General features: G+C 57.8%; 8 protein-coding genes across 10 annotated transcripts; 5 read left to right on the top strand and 3 right to left on the bottom strand.

Moving 5' to 3' along the window:
• Positions 1–778: 778 nt before the first annotated feature.
• Positions 779–1,674, bottom strand: SDRG_09312 (hypothetical protein). The gene has a single exon (XM_008615237.1). The coding sequence runs from the start codon at positions 1,669–1,671 to the stop codon at positions 964–966; it is 708 nt and encodes a 235-aa protein (XP_008613459.1). The 5' UTR covers positions 1,672–1,674; the 3' UTR covers positions 779–963.
• Positions 1,675–1,891: 217 nt separating this feature from the next.
• On the top strand, positions 1,892–2,919 carry SDRG_09311 (hypothetical protein; the record flags this gene model as incomplete). The annotated part of the gene is made up of 7 exons (XM_008615236.1): positions 1,892–1,944; positions 1,991–2,051; positions 2,097–2,143; positions 2,199–2,284; positions 2,334–2,530; positions 2,584–2,781; positions 2,833–2,919. The coding sequence occupies 7 exons, from the start codon at positions 1,892–1,894 to the stop codon at positions 2,917–2,919; spliced, it is 729 nt and encodes a 242-aa protein (XP_008613458.1).
• Positions 2,920–2,928: 9 nt separating this feature from the next.
• Positions 2,929–3,316, bottom strand: SDRG_09310 (hypothetical protein). The gene is made up of 2 exons (XM_008615235.1): positions 3,290–3,316; positions 2,929–3,236 (listed from the first exon to the last, which is right to left on the bottom strand). Exons 1-2 carry the CDS (start codon positions 3,305–3,307, stop codon positions 2,958–2,960), a joined length of 297 nt encoding a protein of 98 aa, XP_008613457.1. The 5' UTR covers positions 3,308–3,316; the 3' UTR covers positions 2,929–2,957.
• Positions 3,317–3,392: 76 nt separating this feature from the next.
• SDRG_09309 lies at positions 3,393–5,933 on the top strand. Of its 2 annotated transcripts, XM_008615234.1 has the most exons (15): positions 3,393–3,536; positions 3,579–3,766; positions 3,811–3,950; positions 4,012–4,174; positions 4,222–4,368; positions 4,415–4,463; positions 4,511–4,681; positions 4,738–4,779; positions 4,825–4,938; positions 4,981–5,061; positions 5,103–5,261; positions 5,310–5,456; positions 5,507–5,575; positions 5,646–5,696; positions 5,738–5,933. In XM_008615234.1, exons 1-15 carry the CDS (start codon positions 3,522–3,524, stop codon positions 5,897–5,899), a joined length of 1,698 nt encoding a protein of 565 aa, XP_008613456.1. In that variant the 5' UTR covers positions 3,393–3,521; the 3' UTR covers positions 5,900–5,933. The 2 variants fall into 2 exon arrangements, with proteins under 2 accessions (XP_008613456.1, XP_008613455.1); XM_008615233.1 differs by having other exon boundaries at positions 3,393–3,766.
• Positions 5,934–6,972: 1,039 nt separating this feature from the next.
• On the top strand, positions 6,973–8,254 carry SDRG_09308 (serine/threonine protein kinase). The gene is made up of 3 exons (XM_008615232.1): positions 6,973–7,305; positions 7,360–7,557; positions 7,606–8,254. The coding sequence occupies exons 1-3, from the start codon at positions 7,009–7,011 to the stop codon at positions 8,122–8,124; spliced, it is 1,014 nt and encodes a 337-aa protein (XP_008613454.1). The 5' UTR covers positions 6,973–7,008; the 3' UTR covers positions 8,125–8,254.
• Positions 8,255–8,548: 294 nt separating this feature from the next.
• On the top strand, positions 8,549–10,563 carry SDRG_09307 (sodium/hydrogen exchanger 3; the record flags this gene model as incomplete). The annotated part of the gene is made up of 11 exons (XM_008615231.1): positions 8,549–8,720; positions 8,768–8,835; positions 8,881–8,944; positions 8,988–9,172; positions 9,218–9,259; positions 9,306–9,545; positions 9,594–9,736; positions 9,786–9,841; positions 9,892–10,133; positions 10,179–10,405; positions 10,452–10,563. 11 exons carry the CDS (start codon positions 8,549–8,551, stop codon positions 10,561–10,563), a joined length of 1,551 nt encoding a protein of 516 aa, XP_008613453.1.
• Positions 10,533–13,936, bottom strand: SDRG_09306. Of its 2 annotated transcripts, none has more exons than XM_008615229.1 (4): positions 13,481–13,936; positions 13,337–13,438; positions 11,328–13,289; positions 10,533–11,283 (listed from the first exon to the last, which is right to left on the bottom strand). In XM_008615229.1, exons 1-4 carry the CDS (start codon positions 13,895–13,897, stop codon positions 10,615–10,617), a joined length of 3,150 nt encoding a protein of 1,049 aa, XP_008613451.1. In that variant the 5' UTR covers positions 13,898–13,936; the 3' UTR covers positions 10,533–10,614. The 2 variants fall into 2 exon arrangements, with proteins under 2 accessions (XP_008613451.1, XP_008613452.1); XM_008615230.1 differs by having other exon boundaries at positions 13,337–13,426; positions 13,481–13,933.
• A 337-nt stretch (positions 13,937–14,273) lies between these two features.
• SDRG_09305 (hypothetical protein) lies at positions 14,274–14,755 on the top strand. The gene is made up of 2 exons (XM_008615228.1): positions 14,274–14,319; positions 14,375–14,755. Exons 1-2 carry the CDS (start codon positions 14,281–14,283, stop codon positions 14,588–14,590), a joined length of 255 nt encoding a protein of 84 aa, XP_008613450.1. The 5' UTR covers positions 14,274–14,280; the 3' UTR covers positions 14,591–14,755.
• The last annotated feature ends 6 nt before the right edge of the window (positions 14,756–14,761 follow it).

Below are 14,761 nucleotides of genomic sequence, written 5' to 3'. Positions count from 1 at the left end.
TGAGAACCCAAGCGCCAACTACGTCCCAAATGCAGGTCGCTCGGCGAGTCGACATACATAGCTAACTGTGGCTGCCCACGTCGGAGTCGGTCGAGCTCTCAAACTGGGCGAAAACACGTTGTGTAGCTTGGTGTTTATTTTGCCACCTCGAAAATACAACGTCAGAATTCGCATGAATGCGCCACGCTCGGCGTCCAAACCTTCATCTCCATGATATCAGGATGCTACAGAACGACAAGAGCCGGTGGGGCCTTGTGTTAAGGCGTCTGTGTGCTGTCGATCGTGGTTCGGTTGTGGTTCTCATACCATTTAAAACATATAAGCTTGAAATACTGTTACGCTTACCGGCGTAGCTGAATCGAGACAAGGCATTGGCTATAATTCGACTGCGGAGACCAGGCATTGGTTGATTTTTGGGCAAAAGGTACTGATCGGAGACCGAACATTGGTCTAAATTGAGATACTCACGTGTAATTCAACTGCACTCCAAGTCGGGACCTTGGACTGCCGCAGCTCGGCGCAAGCGGCCGACGATGTACGCACGTGTGCGCGACCTCAATGGCCGACCGCGCTTGTCTTCCATAATGTGCTTTTCAAGCCACGTGCGTACCTGCTGCGTAAAAGTCAAGCGAGAGCCGCGAGTGGCGTCCAGACGAAATTTCCGGCGCCGAGCTCAATGAGCTACCATGTCTTGACGACCACTACACGGCTACTACTCTAGCCGACAGCTTGGAGCAGCGTTGGCGCCACGCCACACATGTACCATTGCAGTCGAATCCCATATATTGCCGGACATAGCAACCATGCAATGACTAATATAGTTCGATCTCATCTGTGATGTCTTTGACGTAGGTAGCACCGTACTTGCTTCTTGCTCATCACCGATGAGTCTGCGACGTAAAAGGGCATACGAGTGCCAAGAGCTACGTATGTACTAACGTTAGTGAAGGAAGAGAATATAATTTAAATGGTTTCTAGCTGAACGCGCGTCGAGAGGTCGCGGAGCGCGTGCGTAAGCTGCATATTTCGAGCCTTCAACGTCTCGTTCTCAGCTTGGAGTGCGATGAGCGCACGTTGTGCATGAACAAGCTCGTAATTTTCGCGCCGAAGTCGGTCGTTCTCTTCTTGGAGAACTTCAACGTCGGAGGTGTGGAAGTCTGGTGGCGCCATGAGTGACGGGAGCCTCTCGTCCAAGTCGACGGGCTCGAATGGCATTGCCGTCGGTTCGGGGGCCATTGCCTCTATGGACGTCGTTTGCTCGGACGGCACGGCGGGTGGGCGCTTTGGGCGTGAGTGCGTGTGACCCTTGGGCTTGACAACACCTTGTACCATATACTTGTGCAGTGTGCTCAGCGGAATGTCGACGGCCTTGGCGATCGAGCGCAAGTCCTTGTCCTCAATGTGCGGGATCTCGTTGAGCTTGGCGTTGATGTCTTGGAGCTGCGCGTCCGTGCGGCTGCGGCCCTTGTTGCCCCGGACGCGGTGGGCGACGACGCCGTCGCTCTCCTGGCCGCGCAGCCAGATGCGCCGAATTGTCTTGGACGCGAGCCCGTACTTCTCAGCTATCTGCTTGAAGAGGCCATACGGGCTCTTGGAGAACTTCATGCCATGGAGCACATCGGCGTAGATGGTCTCACGAACGTCGTTCGCGACGACCTTCTTCTTCGTCATCGCTATTTTTGTCAAGTCTTGCGGTATACGGCACATGCCACATAGCTATGCCACATTAAGAGGCACCAGCGAGGCATATGCCTTGACTAGGTTCTGTATGTGGCATCCGCCATGTCTAGTACAACCGACAACGTGGCATTGCGAGCCGGCAATAAGAAATCATTCACGGCATTGACGACGGATACATCCTAATTATCCGGAATACGAGGCCACCGATGGAATGCCACTCGTTGTGAAAGGCAGAATGTCGGAGGTAGCGGAGCAGGAGAAGAAGTACGCGCGCCGATGGACGTTCACCGACGCTCATGCACCTGCGTAGCTTGGGGAACGAAGAGTTCAACGCTAAGAACTATGACCAGGCCATCGTGCACTACTCGGAGGTGCGTCGGTGTGACGCGCCAGCGTGGCTGACCTGCCATGCCTAGGCCATTCGACTCGCGCCGGGCAACCACATCTACTACTCGAACCGCAGGTGCTCTCACGACATGGCTTCCCACACAGCAAGCTCATGATCTCGCCTCTTCTAGTGCTGCGTACGGCGCGATCAACCAGTGGGAAAAGGCCGAGCAGGATGCCAAGGAGTGCGTGCGCTTGAACCCGAGCTTTAAGAAGGGTCCGCCACCATCGCGCATGGACGCCGACAGCTCACGTAAGCACCATAGGTCTTTTGCGCTTGGCCAACGCCCAGCGGCAGTTGGGCAAGAACGACGACGCCGTCGCGACCATGGCCTTGGCCAACGGCGGCGCGGCGCCCGCCAAGCGCCCGAAGCAAGAGAACGCGCCGCTGCCGGCGTCGGTGCAGAAGGAGCTTCAGGAGCTTCAGCCGCAGTTCCAGACGCTGCACCGCGAGCTCGAGACGGTATGCGACGCCGCCCGTTTGAAGAGAAGCGCAGTGCTCAGGGCTGCGTGTAGATCGAGGCCAAGCTTGGCGCGTTCTCGCGTGAGAAGAAGCGCATCCAGCTGACGAAGGAAGAGCTTAGCGCGCTTCCGTCGGGCACGCACACGTACGCCTCGATCGGCAAGATGTTCTTGGAGATGTCGACGGAAGAGAACGTGGCTCGCCTCACGACGAATGCGGCCAAGATGGACGACCAAGTCGCGGCCCTCGAGGTGTGTCTGGAGCCCGTCCTCGTTGATGCAGTGTCTCACAAATGGTCACAGGCCCGCAAGCAGTACCTGGAACGGCAGAAGGCGTCGCTCGAGACCAACATTGCCGAGCTCCTCGCGCAGTGCAAGACGTCGGCATAAACATCATCATCCTCGTCATCATGAAACATCTTTTGTGCTTACTCTTCTTCTTCCTCTTCCTCGGCCGTGAGGCGCTTGTTGAGCTCTTCGATTGTCTTTTGCAGCTCTGCGTTCTTCTTCTTGAGCTCTTCGTTCTCCAGGCGCATGGCCTCGACGTCGACGCCCGTCGGTGCGCCCATGAAGCGCTTGATATAGTCGACCGCGTTCGGTGGTTTCTCCGACTCTTCGTAGAGCCCGACGAGCACCTTGGTGAGCGAGTCGATAACGCCGCTCTTCTCCAGGTACTTGCGGAACTCCTCCTTCTTCGAGTCCGGGGTCTATTCCAGCGCATGAGCCGTCATCGCGGAGGCGCTTTCGAGTGCTGGCGTACCTGGTACGTCGTTGCCATGGCGAAAGCGGTTGTGGCGAAGAGGCGCCGTGAGTGCCGGATAAACCATAGAAAGATCGCGTCGTCCGGATATTTACTCGAGGGTCTCGTCGACCAGTACGTGGCAGGCCGACCATGAGTCGACTAGAGTCACTGTGCTGCTCATTGCGTTCTCGCGCAAGGACCAGCTACTAGTCGTTTAGCAGTTGCGGCCAAGGACACGTAACCACCCTCCATGCTCGAGGCCATGGTACGCGGGCAGTCGACGAAGTACATGCAGTCTCTCGCCGAGGTCACTCACCCCTTAGCCCCAACCCTACTGCGGTTGCCAAAGAAAGGCGCGCCAGTTACATCCAACATGCGTCGGCCGCCAGCGACGCCGCCGCGCACGCCGATGGCAGCGACAGCGGTTGCCGCAACGATCCTCGACAAGTATCGTCTCCGCGTCGAGAAACGACCGTCGTGCGTGCACCTCTCTCGGTCGCTCGCTGCGTCGATGTCAGATGGCTTACGGCTGACTCTAGATATGCGCAATTGCTCCTCGTCGCGGGCAACGTGGCCGATGCCCGCGGGGTATTTCGGGCTTCAATGGAGGCTTGTGCCCATCACACAGATATTGGCCACGCGTTCCAGCTCGACCTCGTGCCGTGTCTTCGGACGCTCGGTAGTATACATCTTGCGCCGAGGGTATGGACATGAGCGCTTCTTACTGCGCTTTGTTGTAGCGGCGTACGCCTTTTTTCTCGAGCACTACGAAGACGACGACGAGATGGCGTGTGCTCTCTACGAACGTGTCTTGGCCGTCGACCCAACGCAGGCGCTTGCCATGGGCAACTACGCCATGCTCCTGCACAAAATGAGTCTCGAGTCGCCGCTTCGCATCGACCAGTACGACAACTGAGCCCTTGTGATGATTCGATGCGCATAGAGCATAGAGCCTATGAAGCCGCGATCGAGCGCTACCCGCGTCACGGCACCGTTCTCTGCAAGTACGCGGGCTGGCTTGTTCAGCAACGCCGGCTCGCGCTGGCCGAGCAAATGTACCTCGAAGCCATAGACGCGGCGCCCGCGAGCCCCGATGTGTACAGCTCGATGTCTCAAAACGTCGTTTAGCGAAGTCCACACTAGTGTCGGCAACTACGCGGCATTCCTGCACTCGATCAAGCATGACGACGATGTTCGATGTCGACAGTCGTGGAGGTATGTATCTCAAGCACAGTGTAGGCCGCCGAGGTGCAGTACGAGCGCGCCGTTGCCCTCCAGCCGACGCACGCAGTCAACTGCGCACAATTCGCGTCGTTTCTCGCGTTGGCGCGCCACGATGTCGAGCGTGCGCAGACCTTCTACAAGCGATCGCTGGCTGCCAACCCCAACGACAGTGATACGTGGCATCGCGTACGTCATCCATCCACCGTGCGCGTGCATCGAGAACGAAATGGTATTGGTCTTAGTATGGCCAGCTCTTTTGGCGCGACCTGCACCTCTTCCACGAAGTACAAACTCGTCGGCGACAGCACAAGCTCACATCACGTATACAGGCCCGCGAGTGCTTTTGCATGGCACTGCAACTCGACAAGTCACACGTGGTCGCCGCCTTGGACGCTGCGCGAGTCAGCGACGCAGACCTGAATGACGCAGTCAAGGCCGACGAAGTCGATCGGAAAAATTCTGGATATTCTTTGACAAATTTCTAGTTTTACCAGCGCGCGATTGAGCTGGATGGTGGCGCGACGGACGCGTTGTCTGCCTACGGCGACTTTTTACAGCGCCACGAGGTATACATAAGATTTTTGGACGTAGCGGATGCCTCTTCTAGCGCATGCTCGAAGCCGAAGTGATGTTGGAGAAGGCGTATGCGAGCGACAAGGACAACATGACGCTCATCGAGCGCTTGTGCCACGTCAAGTGTCTCAACATGGCACGGCCTTCCTACGACGTGCACCACCGCCGCGTGGATGAACATGTGCTCGAAAACGTACGACACAGTGTGCCGTCGCCATGGTTTTTGACATTAGCTCACTAGCTTTTTCAACACATTCTACGCCTCTCGGCCTTGAATGTACACGCTGTCACGAGCTGTGCTGTCGCGATCGGGCGAGTCCTCGACTGCTCGCCGACAGTGCTCTACGAGGCAGCAGCTACAGACCCCGCTCTTACCGTCAACGCTCTTGTACGTAATTGGTCGCATCCATTCGAGGGCTGTAGACAATAATACCGTAGGTGGCGCGAGGTATGTACGCCGAAGTTGTCGACGGCTGCGACGACGAAGCTGAGTCCTTTTACCGTCACGTACGCCCTGCACTTTTGAATATGTGGATACGGTTGTCCCGAGAAATGCGAATTCCTTGACATTGTGTAGGCACTGGACCACGACGATCTGAGTTTCGAAGCCATCTTTGCGTTTTCCAAGGTACAGAATGCTGTGCGAATTGTGTTGTTAACGCGTGGTAGTTTTTGGTGCGGGCGAAGAACGACAAGAATGGAGCGATACGCATAGTCCGCAACGCGATCGCTGCGTGCCAGGAGGCACATGCGCGGCTAACGATCTCGGATGATGTGCTTGGACGCAAGCAAAAGCAAATGGAAAAGTTGCTGCAGGCAATTGCAACGTAACTGTGTCAAAGAGATTCGGACGATCTAATTGGCTATTTATTAATATTTTGGACCAATTAAAAGCGACATGCATCTCGCGGAGCCGATTCCACACACAATGAAGCAGCAAATTGCGTTGGAAAATGATCTCGCTCATAATTCGCAGCACGATAGAAAACACTTTGACAAGACGAGCAAGCCTATCCATGTCACTGTTGGAGGTCTTCATGGAGAGAAATGTCAAATTTAACAGACACGTTATAAAACGTTAATAAACCTATTAAAAACAATCAACACCAGCTGCGACCAACAACTTGCATTCGTCAGGGGTCCGGTTTCGGCGACTACCAACGCTACGTCACTAATCAAGCATTGTACTACATGTTGCTAGTGGAAGCGCTTTCGAGATGAAGCGTATCAGCTCCGAGCAGCTGACACCAAGTACGCAGCGAGGTATGTCTCCGTTGGTGCACTTCTTGCATTCTTACCCAAGCAAGCCAAGTATTAGCATTGCCGTTATTGATTGCTCTGTTGAATCTACCTCGAATCCAATCTCTTGTACGTCATGGCTGGTTTGTTGTGCCAGCGTTGTGTGCGGAAATTTGGAGAGAAACCTTCTGCGTGGTGGGGCCACTGTGTGAGCAATAGGACCCGCGCCTCCGTGCACCGTTTGCAATGATCTCCCGGTTTCTAACGCCTCATTGATTCCTGGAGAGCGCTACCTTGCTGGATGTTACATGTACTTGCGCGTTCAAGACATACCACAAAACGAGTGCAAAGTAGGATGCTGCTGTGCGTCGTTGACGACCTATGAGCTTCGCAGGGCCATCTGCCGCCTTGTCACTACCGTACGTGTCGTTCAAGGTTTGCGGTCCGCCACTGGCCGCGGCGACCTGCAGAAGCAGGACACTCTGTTGTCTCGCCTGTAATTTGTCCCGTCGCGCCAAATTTCCAGTCGAAGGCTGTACGCAACTTCGCTTTGCAACGGTCGCACTTACAAAAGCCAAGTTATAATCGAAGTTCGAAGTGATTATGCGGAAAACAATCAAGTTAACCGGATGCCTTTCCCGTATCCTCATGGCAACCACCTGGCAAAACGACCATCAAGGGACTGACGTGCATTTCTGAAGATGGCGGTCCGATCTGCTGCGACGCGCGCCCTCCTGCGATCAGCCGCCCTTCGAGCGCCGCGCCGGCCCTTTGCGATCCACCCAAGCTTGTGTCGACACCACGTCCTGGCCATGGGGCTTCTCCTGAGCTCGGCCTCGCTCCTGCTGACGTCGACCGAGGCCCGCAACGACATGGCACTTGGCCGCGTCTTCGAAGACGACTATGACCTCGCAATGACAAAGACGCTGGGTGCCGGGGCCTTTGGCATGGTGCTTCAGTGCGTCGAGAAGCAAAACCAGTCCATCGCGGCCGTCAAGGTACGTCCGCCAACCATGCAAATCCACCTCAGCAGCAATGTGTGGACCTTGTAGGTGAGCGCCGACTCGCTCGAAGAGGCGGTGCGCGAGAAGACGGCTCTGGGCTGCGTCGCGATGGCCGGCGGCCACGACCATATCGTTCACATGAAGAACCACTACACGCACGACGGCTTCCACTACCTCGTTATCGAGTACGTGCCCGGATCGACGCTCTTCGACTACATGCTGCACCGGCGGCGCCTCGACGAAGTGGTAGGCTGCAAGCGTCTATTCCTATTGCGTGAAATGACGGATCCGTAGGAGGCCAAACGTGTGCTTTCCCAAATCGCGTCGGCCTTGGCGTTCATCCATGCCCACGGCATGGTCCACTGCGATCTGAAGCCCGACAACATCATGCTCACCGATGACGACGGCCGCGTCAAGCTCATTGACTTTGGCTCGGCCACGATCCCTGACCCGCACACGAGCTCGATGCCGTTGCAGCGAGCGATGCGCTTGGCATCGGCGCCGCTCTCGGGCACCAAGTCGTACTGGTCCCCCGAAATGCTCGCCGCCGAGCCGGCGCCGGTCGTTGCTGCCATGGACATGTGGGCGCTCGGGTGTATTCTGTACATCATGATTACGGGTGTGCACCCGTTCGACCCTCGGGGCTCGCTCTCGGAGGACGAGATCCAGGCCGCGATTCTCTGCAAGGACGTCGACTTTCCAATCGCGCAGTGGTACCTCGTGTCGAAAGAGACCAAAGCCATTGTGCGCGGGCTCTTGGAGAAGGATCCGAGAAAGCGCCTGTCCGCAGCGACGCTGCTCTCGCTGCTGTAATGGCAATCTCGTTGCCCTTTTGAACGAGTAGCTCCCAGCTACTCTGTACACTACGCCATAGACTTGACGACTACAATTTCGAACCAGTCGTCGTCCTCGTACAATATACCCACGTGCTCTTAGTTCTTAGTGGCATGTGTAGTTGCAGTATCGAACTGCTCCATTCACATCCTGCTTCATGCGCTTCCATCGCGTCGCTATAGATTTGAGTGGTGGACAGGATCGCACGCGACTAGGTCGTTGCATTGCAGTGTATTGAGACGGACCTACGGAGCTGCCTGTCGTATGCGCTTGCGCTCTGACCACGCCCGTGTCGGTTCCGGCCTTTCTGTGAAACCGACGGCGCCTAGTATCCGGATCGTGTGGTTATCCGGACATGGAGGAGTTTCCCAACGGCCAGATCTCCAAAGGCCACGTCGGAAGCATGAGCGAGCTCACGGCCGGGAACGCCGAGGTCGAGCACTACTATGGCATGAGCAACGAATACCAGCTCTCGGTCTTTTTCTCGATCTTCCTCATGCTGCTCATGGCCTCGATCGTCGTGAGCAACTACGTCGGCCACCATTTGCACTGGCATTTTCTGCCCGAAGCCGGCGGTACCTCGTTTTTGTCACAAAACTACGATCTGATAGCTGCCGTGTAGCTACGATCCTCGTTGGCGTCGCCGGCGGCGTCCTCTGCTACGTCTACAAAAACTCAATTACGCACTCGGTGCGCGCTTCGCTCGATCGACATGGCATCCTAAGAACCCTATAGCTCATGATCTTTGACCCGAACACGTTCTTCATTGCGCTCCTGCCGCCCATCATCTTCAACTCGGGTGCGTCCACATGCAAAATGACCCATGTCGTATTCGCAAGTAGGATATATTATGAAGCGCCGGTACTTTTTCGATAATATTGTGCCCATCGTCGCGTACGCTGTCGCGGGCACGACGATCTCGAGCATGACGGTCGGCTGTATCATGTACGGCATGGGCCAAGCGGGCGTGAGCCTCAAGCTCTCGCTTGCTGAAGCTCTCTCGTTTGGCGCGCTCATTAGCGCTACGGTATCCCGTACCAGCGAGAAGTTCTCAACAATCCTCTCTCTGTAGGACACGGTGTCGGTCTTGGCCATTTTTCAGGAACTCCGCGTTGTACGTTGGCAATGCATTTTGCACGAGTTTGAGTTTGCTGGTGCAGGACCCGTCGCTCTTCTACTTGGTGTTTGGCGAGAGTTCGCTCAACGACGCGGTCGCGATCGTGCTTTTCGGGACCTTTTCCAAGTTTATCGGTAACGTGTACGAGTCGAGCTACCTCCCGATCGCCGTGCTCGACTTTGTTCTAATCTTTGCCGGCTCGACGCTCATTGGCATCCTCTTTGGCGTCCTCTCGGCACTGCTCTTCAAGCACTTTGACTTCAAAGGCTGCTTGTACCACGAGGTCGACGATGCCAAACGCCCCAAGGTCTCATGACGATCCTGAGCGTAGATGGGCGTGTACATCATGTTTTCGTACCTTCCGTTTCTCGCTGCGTGCATCTGCGACTTGTCGGGCGTCGTCGCGATCCTCTTCACGGGCATCACCATGAAGCACTACACGAGCAACAACTTGAGCGACGAAGGCAAGAAGGTGTACGTGCTCCTTGGATCCCCTTGGTCTAGTATCACGATTGCACTGTAGCTGCGGCCACATGTTTAACGCGATTTCGTACGTGGCCGAGACGACCGTCTTTTTGAGTAAAATCGCAGCATGCGACCGCACGAGCTCATGGAACGACGTATTGTAGATTTGGGCCTCGCGGTCTTTGCGCTGCAAGTCGGCTACCACCTCAAGTTTATCATTTGGAGTCTTATTGCGTGTCTTATTGGCCGCGCAATGTTTGTGTTTCCGCTCTCGTATCTCATCAACCAGCGCCGCCCCGTCGAGCGCCGTGTGCCGCAGAACCAGCAAGTCATGATTTGGTTCAGCGGCTTTCGGGGCGCGCTCTGCTTTGCGCTCGCACTCGACTGGCCCAACGAAAAGCGCAGTGTACGATTGTTTCAATGTATCGACCACGGACCAAGAGTCGGCTAGGAAATCATTGCCACCACCATGGTCGTGGTGCTGGCGACGCTCTTCATCGGCGGCGGGTCCACGGTCCCTATGCTGCGCTATCTCAAGATCAAGCAGCTCACGCCCGCCGAAGAGGTCGAGATGGACCAAATGGTGCAGCCCGTGGCGCGCATGCCGATTCTGCAGTTTGACGCCAAGTACTGGGTCCCCTTCTTGACGCACCTGCACCCAGACACGTCCGACTTTGAGTCCGTCTCGCTTGTTCAAATCCATTTTGTCTGATGCGCCACGTAGTGACGCGACGGCCGATGCGGACGAAGACACGTCCGAGCAGATGCTGCGCCCGGGTTACGGCGACGACGACGAAGGCGAGTTCTCGACCATCAATGTCAACTCGTCGTCCTAGAGACCCTCCACGCTTTGCATAAGTGCATGTCCCCTATATTCGACTAAATGACTACGCTGTGGCTCTTCGTTCGCCGTGCTCCACGAGCCACGTTGCCTGCTCGGGCGATGGAGACAACTTGTCGCAACCCCACGTGAGACCGGTCTTGGCGCGAAAGTGCCGCTCAAACTCGCGGGCTGCGTCGTCGTCGTCGTACGGGCCTTTTAGCGCGCTCTCGGCCGCGTGGCTGGCGCCCCATCGACACCAAATGTAGTGCTGTGCTTGGTTGGACGCGTCTGTCGTGAGCCACTGGAGGACGCAGGCGTGATCCCCTTTGGTCGCATGGCGCATGCGGACGCCGCGGACGACGCGTCCGTGCTTGACCCGGCCGCGCTGCAGGTGCGAGTCGACCCTCGAGGTCACATCAATGTCATCAACCTTGGCGACTTGCGTGTCGGGTACGGGCGCATCGGTTGCAGTCGGGTTGTTGTCGACTACAATTTCGCTTGCCTCCGACTCGCTGTGCGAGCTTTCCGTGTCCGACGCGACGCGTGCTCGGCGCACGAGGAACCCGCGCACGTGCGCTTGGAGCGTGACGGCCGCTGCGTCACGCCGCCAAAACACCAAGGCCCAGCGGTCGCGGAAGGCGCGTTGAATGACGCAGGCTGCGTGGCGCCGCGTGTCGTCGGCTTGGAGCGTCGAGACATGCGCAAAAACCGCCTTGCTCTGCGGCATGGACGCCTACGGTTCCTTTGAGCTTCATCCAGGGGCAAAAGGACGAGTACCTCGGTCCACGGAAGCAGCAAAAGCCAGTCGAGCCACTTTTTCGTGGCGTCGTACTCGGTCGAGCCAGGAGCCATGGACGCAAGCGCGACGACTTCGCTTTCCAAAGCCTCAAGCGCGTGGTCGGGCGCGCCCAACGCGGCAAAGCGCTCCCGGTACAACGCCACAAGCTGCGTTGTGGAGGGCGGCATGGACGAGGCCCCGCTGCTTGCATCGCGCAGCACCGTCGCGTGCTGAAGCAGTCGGGCGACGCCTGGCAACTTGTACAGCGCCATTGAGGAATCGAGGTACGCGACGGCGGTAGCATACTGCTTGAGGCGGAGGTACTTTTTCCCAAGATCCCGCGCCAAGCCGGCTTCTTGTGCCTTCTCGGTTTCCTCCAAGCTGTCGCCATGCTCCGTGACGGGCAGTGCGACCACTTGCGGAGTGCTAGCGACCGACGGCGTCCCTGACGTTTGCAGCACTTGCAAAACCGAGGCCAGTTGCCGCTGTACGTGGTCGAGCTGCCGTGCCTGCTGGGCCAGCTGCGCTTGGCACGCTGTTGCCGTCGCCTCGGCCGTCGCTTGGACGGTCGCCAGCTGCGCGTTATAGCTCTCGGCTTGCGACCGCAGGTCGCTGCGCAATGCCGCCGTCACCTTGTCCTGCAAACTCACTTGGCGCCGAAGGTAGAGCACTTCGACTTCGCGCCGGAGCCGGCGGTCCGAGATACGGTCAAGCACGAGCGACTGCTGCGCGGCGCTGGTCGTGCGGTCGACCATTTCGGCGCCGTACGCAAGCAGTTGTTCAATGACGTGCAACATGTCGGGCTGCTTCTCGAGTCGATCGCACACATAGTGAAGTGGCGTAAACCCTCGGGCGTCGGCCAAATTGACGTGCGCTTGGGCCGCCATGAGGTACAAGGCGCAGTCGGCATGTCCGTGCAGGCACGCGACATGGAGCGGCGTGCGCCCGCTCTTGTCCCGCTCATCGACGCCGTGGAAGTTGTACTTGCCATCGCTGTCGAGCGTTGCGGACGCGGTGAGAAGCAGCTCCATGCACTCGGTGCTGCCAGCGTAGCACGCCACGTGCAGCGGCGAACTCCCGCCTTCGTTGCGCGCCAACGTGTGCGCTGCGGCGGTCAAGAGGGCACTCACGCAAGCTACGCTCGGCGCCATGCACGCATAGTGCAGCGGTGTTTGGGACCCGAGGTCCACCGAGTCGACTTGCGCCCCGGCCGCCAAGAGGAGCTCGACGACGTCGACCGCACCGACAAGACACGCGTGGTGGAGGGCGGTGACGTTGTACGCGTCACACGCGTGGGGCGACTGCATCGAGAGGAGCTCGGTGACGCGGGCTGCGTCGTTTTCCCGGGCGGCGGCGACGAGGGGCGGCAGCGTTGACGGTGTACACGGCGGTGGCGCCCAAAGCGAGATGCTCGTGGAGCTGGCAGCGAGAAGGACGCCGGCGGCTTCGCCTTCAAGGCACACGATCCCAATCGAGTCGGGCGACGCCGCTTGCAACGCCTGCGACACGTTGTACGGCAACATGACGCTGGGAATGGTAATGTGGTCGGCCGAGAGCTGGTCGACGCTCATGACGAACGCGGCGTCCGGGTTGGCAGCGTCGTTGTTGCCGACAAGGACGGCGATCGCCCCGGCGGATTGTGCGCGCTCAATTTTTTCGGGGAACGTGCACCCGCCCCGCTCGACGAGCACAATAGAGCCAGGCATTCCTGCCTTATTGCTAAGGGCTGTGTGCGCCTGCAACGGATGGCTAAACACGAGTCGGCCGCGGTAGTACAAGCGCTTCCGCGAGAGGCCAAAGTCGGCCAGTGGCGCAAACTGCACCGTATACGTGTCGGCCGACGTGGCGTAGAGTACGAACGCAAAGAGCGGTGGGAGAGGTTGGTTCGGGCTGCGCTTCTCGGGCAGCATCGAGGGTAGGAGCGCCGGCAGCGCCTCGCTCGGCGCGACTTCCTTGGCCATCTAGAAAACTGGTCAATCGTATACAATAAGGAGTGGTAGCGACGCACCACTTCGACGCGCTTCTTGACGACGTCGACACTGGCTTGAACGACCTCGGTGGTTTGCTCGACCGTCTTTTTGACGACGTCCATGGACGCCTGAAACAGCGTCTATCAGTGTGGAGCAAAGTGCCATGCATTTCGTCGGCGTACCTTGGAGCGCTCTTCAATCTTGAGCTCGACAGTGGCAGTGAGGCCATCGCGGAGCGACCGCCCGAGGCCGAGGCCGACCATGAGCACGGGAATCTCAATCCCGACGCCTTCGTGGGCGAACGCTTCGCCCATGCGCACGAGGTCTTCGCTCGAGTTGGTGAGGATCATGGCGATCGCACCGGCGGCTTGCAGGCTCTTGGCCTTTGCAGCGAATGAGCACTCGCCGCGCTGGACGACGGCGATCTTGCCGCGCAAGGCGGCGGCGTTCGTGACGCTCGGAAAGGCGGTTCGCGGCTCTGCATGAACGAGGATTCCGGTGTATTTGGCTGGGGCTTGGGCGCCAAAGGTGGCGACAGGCGCTGGGATCTGACGCAGCGTGCCGCCGAGGCTGACGTGGACGTACGCTAAGAGCGCCATTCTTATGACTGTTGCCTTGCTCGTGGCCGACCGAGACGTTCGGAATTTGCTGTCCTCGAAAGATCGAAGCCGCATGCCTTTCGTTGATTGGCTATAATCATATGCATATCTTCCACTTTCCAGCCAATCCAAGACGCCGACTCGCCTTTCTCTCATGTGACCTGGGAAACCGATACAACTCTCTAGCGCAGATCCAAAGCGGGGAAGACTAGCGCGATGGAGCGTTATAAACATTTAGCGCATTCAACACCGGTCAAGAAGGTGTGCGCTCAGCCGCGCCATATTCGTTCGCTGCGGAATCAGCATGAGGACAGGAACGTTCACGTCAAGTATCGCATTGCACTTTTGCACAACTGCAGTTTCATTATTCGAAAACTGCGCGCATGACGCCGCCAACTGGCCTCTTCACAGCGTCCCCCAAGGTAGTCGTTTGCCCGCCACAAGCGTCGCCACCCACGCTGCAGTACACGTACGTAGGTAGCGTGCTCGTACAAGTCACGTCGGTGCAGTGACCCGCGCGCGCTCAAGCGCAACGGCCAAATGCCCACGCTCTGCGAGTTTCACCGCGCGCGTCAAAACACGCACCAGCGCAAGAGGATCGCAAGCTCAAGGTCGCACGGCAGTCGCAATGCCCACCGCGATACGAGACTCCTCTGCTTCCACCTCTCGCGCTCGTCTCGCCCATCGAAATGACTTCGGCAACTGCGCACCTCCTTGAACCACCCACCGCGGACTGCGTAGTCGCCGCCCACCACACAATAGTGGACGCGCTATGACAGGCTTCGAGACTCTCCTCTGTATAAACTCGAGACGCTGTTGCCTTCTATAAACGAGCCAATCGTAGCCCTGCTTGTTCCACCATGT

The sequence above is a fragment of the Saprolegnia diclina genome, assembly GCF_000281045.1.
Source record: "Saprolegnia diclina VS20 unplaced genomic scaffold supercont1.29, whole genome shotgun sequence".
NCBI lineage: Eukaryota > Oomycota > Saprolegniomycetes > Saprolegniales > Saprolegniaceae > Saprolegnia > Saprolegnia diclina.
The sequence above is the reverse complement of the archived record's forward strand: the minus strand, read 5'-3'. Positions and strand labels throughout refer to the sequence as shown.

What these genes read in the sequence shown, in the direction of transcription:
- SDRG_09312 (XM_008615237.1), bottom strand. Translation starts at nt 1,671, where the DNA reads ATGACGAAGAAGAAGGTCGTCGCGAACGACGTTCGTGAGACCATCTAC.
- SDRG_09309 (XM_008615233.1), top strand. Translation starts at nt 3,522, where the DNA reads ATGCTCGAGGCCATGGTACGCGGGCAGTCGACGAAGTACATGCAGTCT. An exon ending in CGATCAAGCATGACGACGAT is followed by an intron (nt 4,464 to 4,510) that starts GTTCGATGTCGA and finishes AGCACAGTGTAG; the next exon opens with GCCGCCGAGGTGCAGTACGA. An exon ending in CTGAGTCCTTTTACCGTCAC is followed by an intron (nt 5,576 to 5,645) that starts GTACGCCCTGCA and finishes GACATTGTGTAG; the next exon opens with GCACTGGACCACGACGATCT.
- SDRG_09308 (XM_008615232.1), top strand. Translation starts at nt 7,009, where the DNA reads ATGGCGGTCCGATCTGCTGCGACGCGCGCCCTCCTGCGATCAGCCGCC. An exon ending in AGTCCATCGCGGCCGTCAAG is followed by an intron (nt 7,306 to 7,359) that starts GTACGTCCGCCA and finishes TGGACCTTGTAG; the next exon opens with GTGAGCGCCGACTCGCTCGA. An exon ending in GGCGGCGCCTCGACGAAGTG is followed by an intron (nt 7,558 to 7,605) that starts GTAGGCTGCAAG and finishes ACGGATCCGTAG; the next exon opens with GAGGCCAAACGTGTGCTTTC.
- SDRG_09306 (XM_008615229.1), bottom strand. Translation starts at nt 13,897, where the DNA reads ATGGCGCTCTTAGCGTACGTCCACGTCAGCCTCGGCGGCACGCTGCGT. An exon ending in AGATTGAAGAGCGCTCCAAG is followed by an intron (nt 13,439 to 13,480) that starts GTACGCCGACGA and finishes CCACACTGATAG; the next exon opens with ACGCTGTTTCAGGCGTCCAT. An exon ending in TGCTGCTTCCGTGGACCGAG is followed by an intron (nt 11,284 to 11,327) that starts GTACTCGTCCTT and finishes AAGGAACCGTAG; the next exon opens with GCGTCCATGCCGCAGAGCAA.
- SDRG_09305 (XM_008615228.1), top strand. Translation starts at nt 14,281, where the DNA reads ATGACGCCGCCAACTGGCCTCTTCACAGCGTCCCCCAAG. An exon ending in TCTTCACAGCGTCCCCCAAG is followed by an intron (nt 14,320 to 14,374) that starts GTAGTCGTTTGC and finishes ACACGTACGTAG; the next exon opens with GTAGCGTGCTCGTACAAGTC.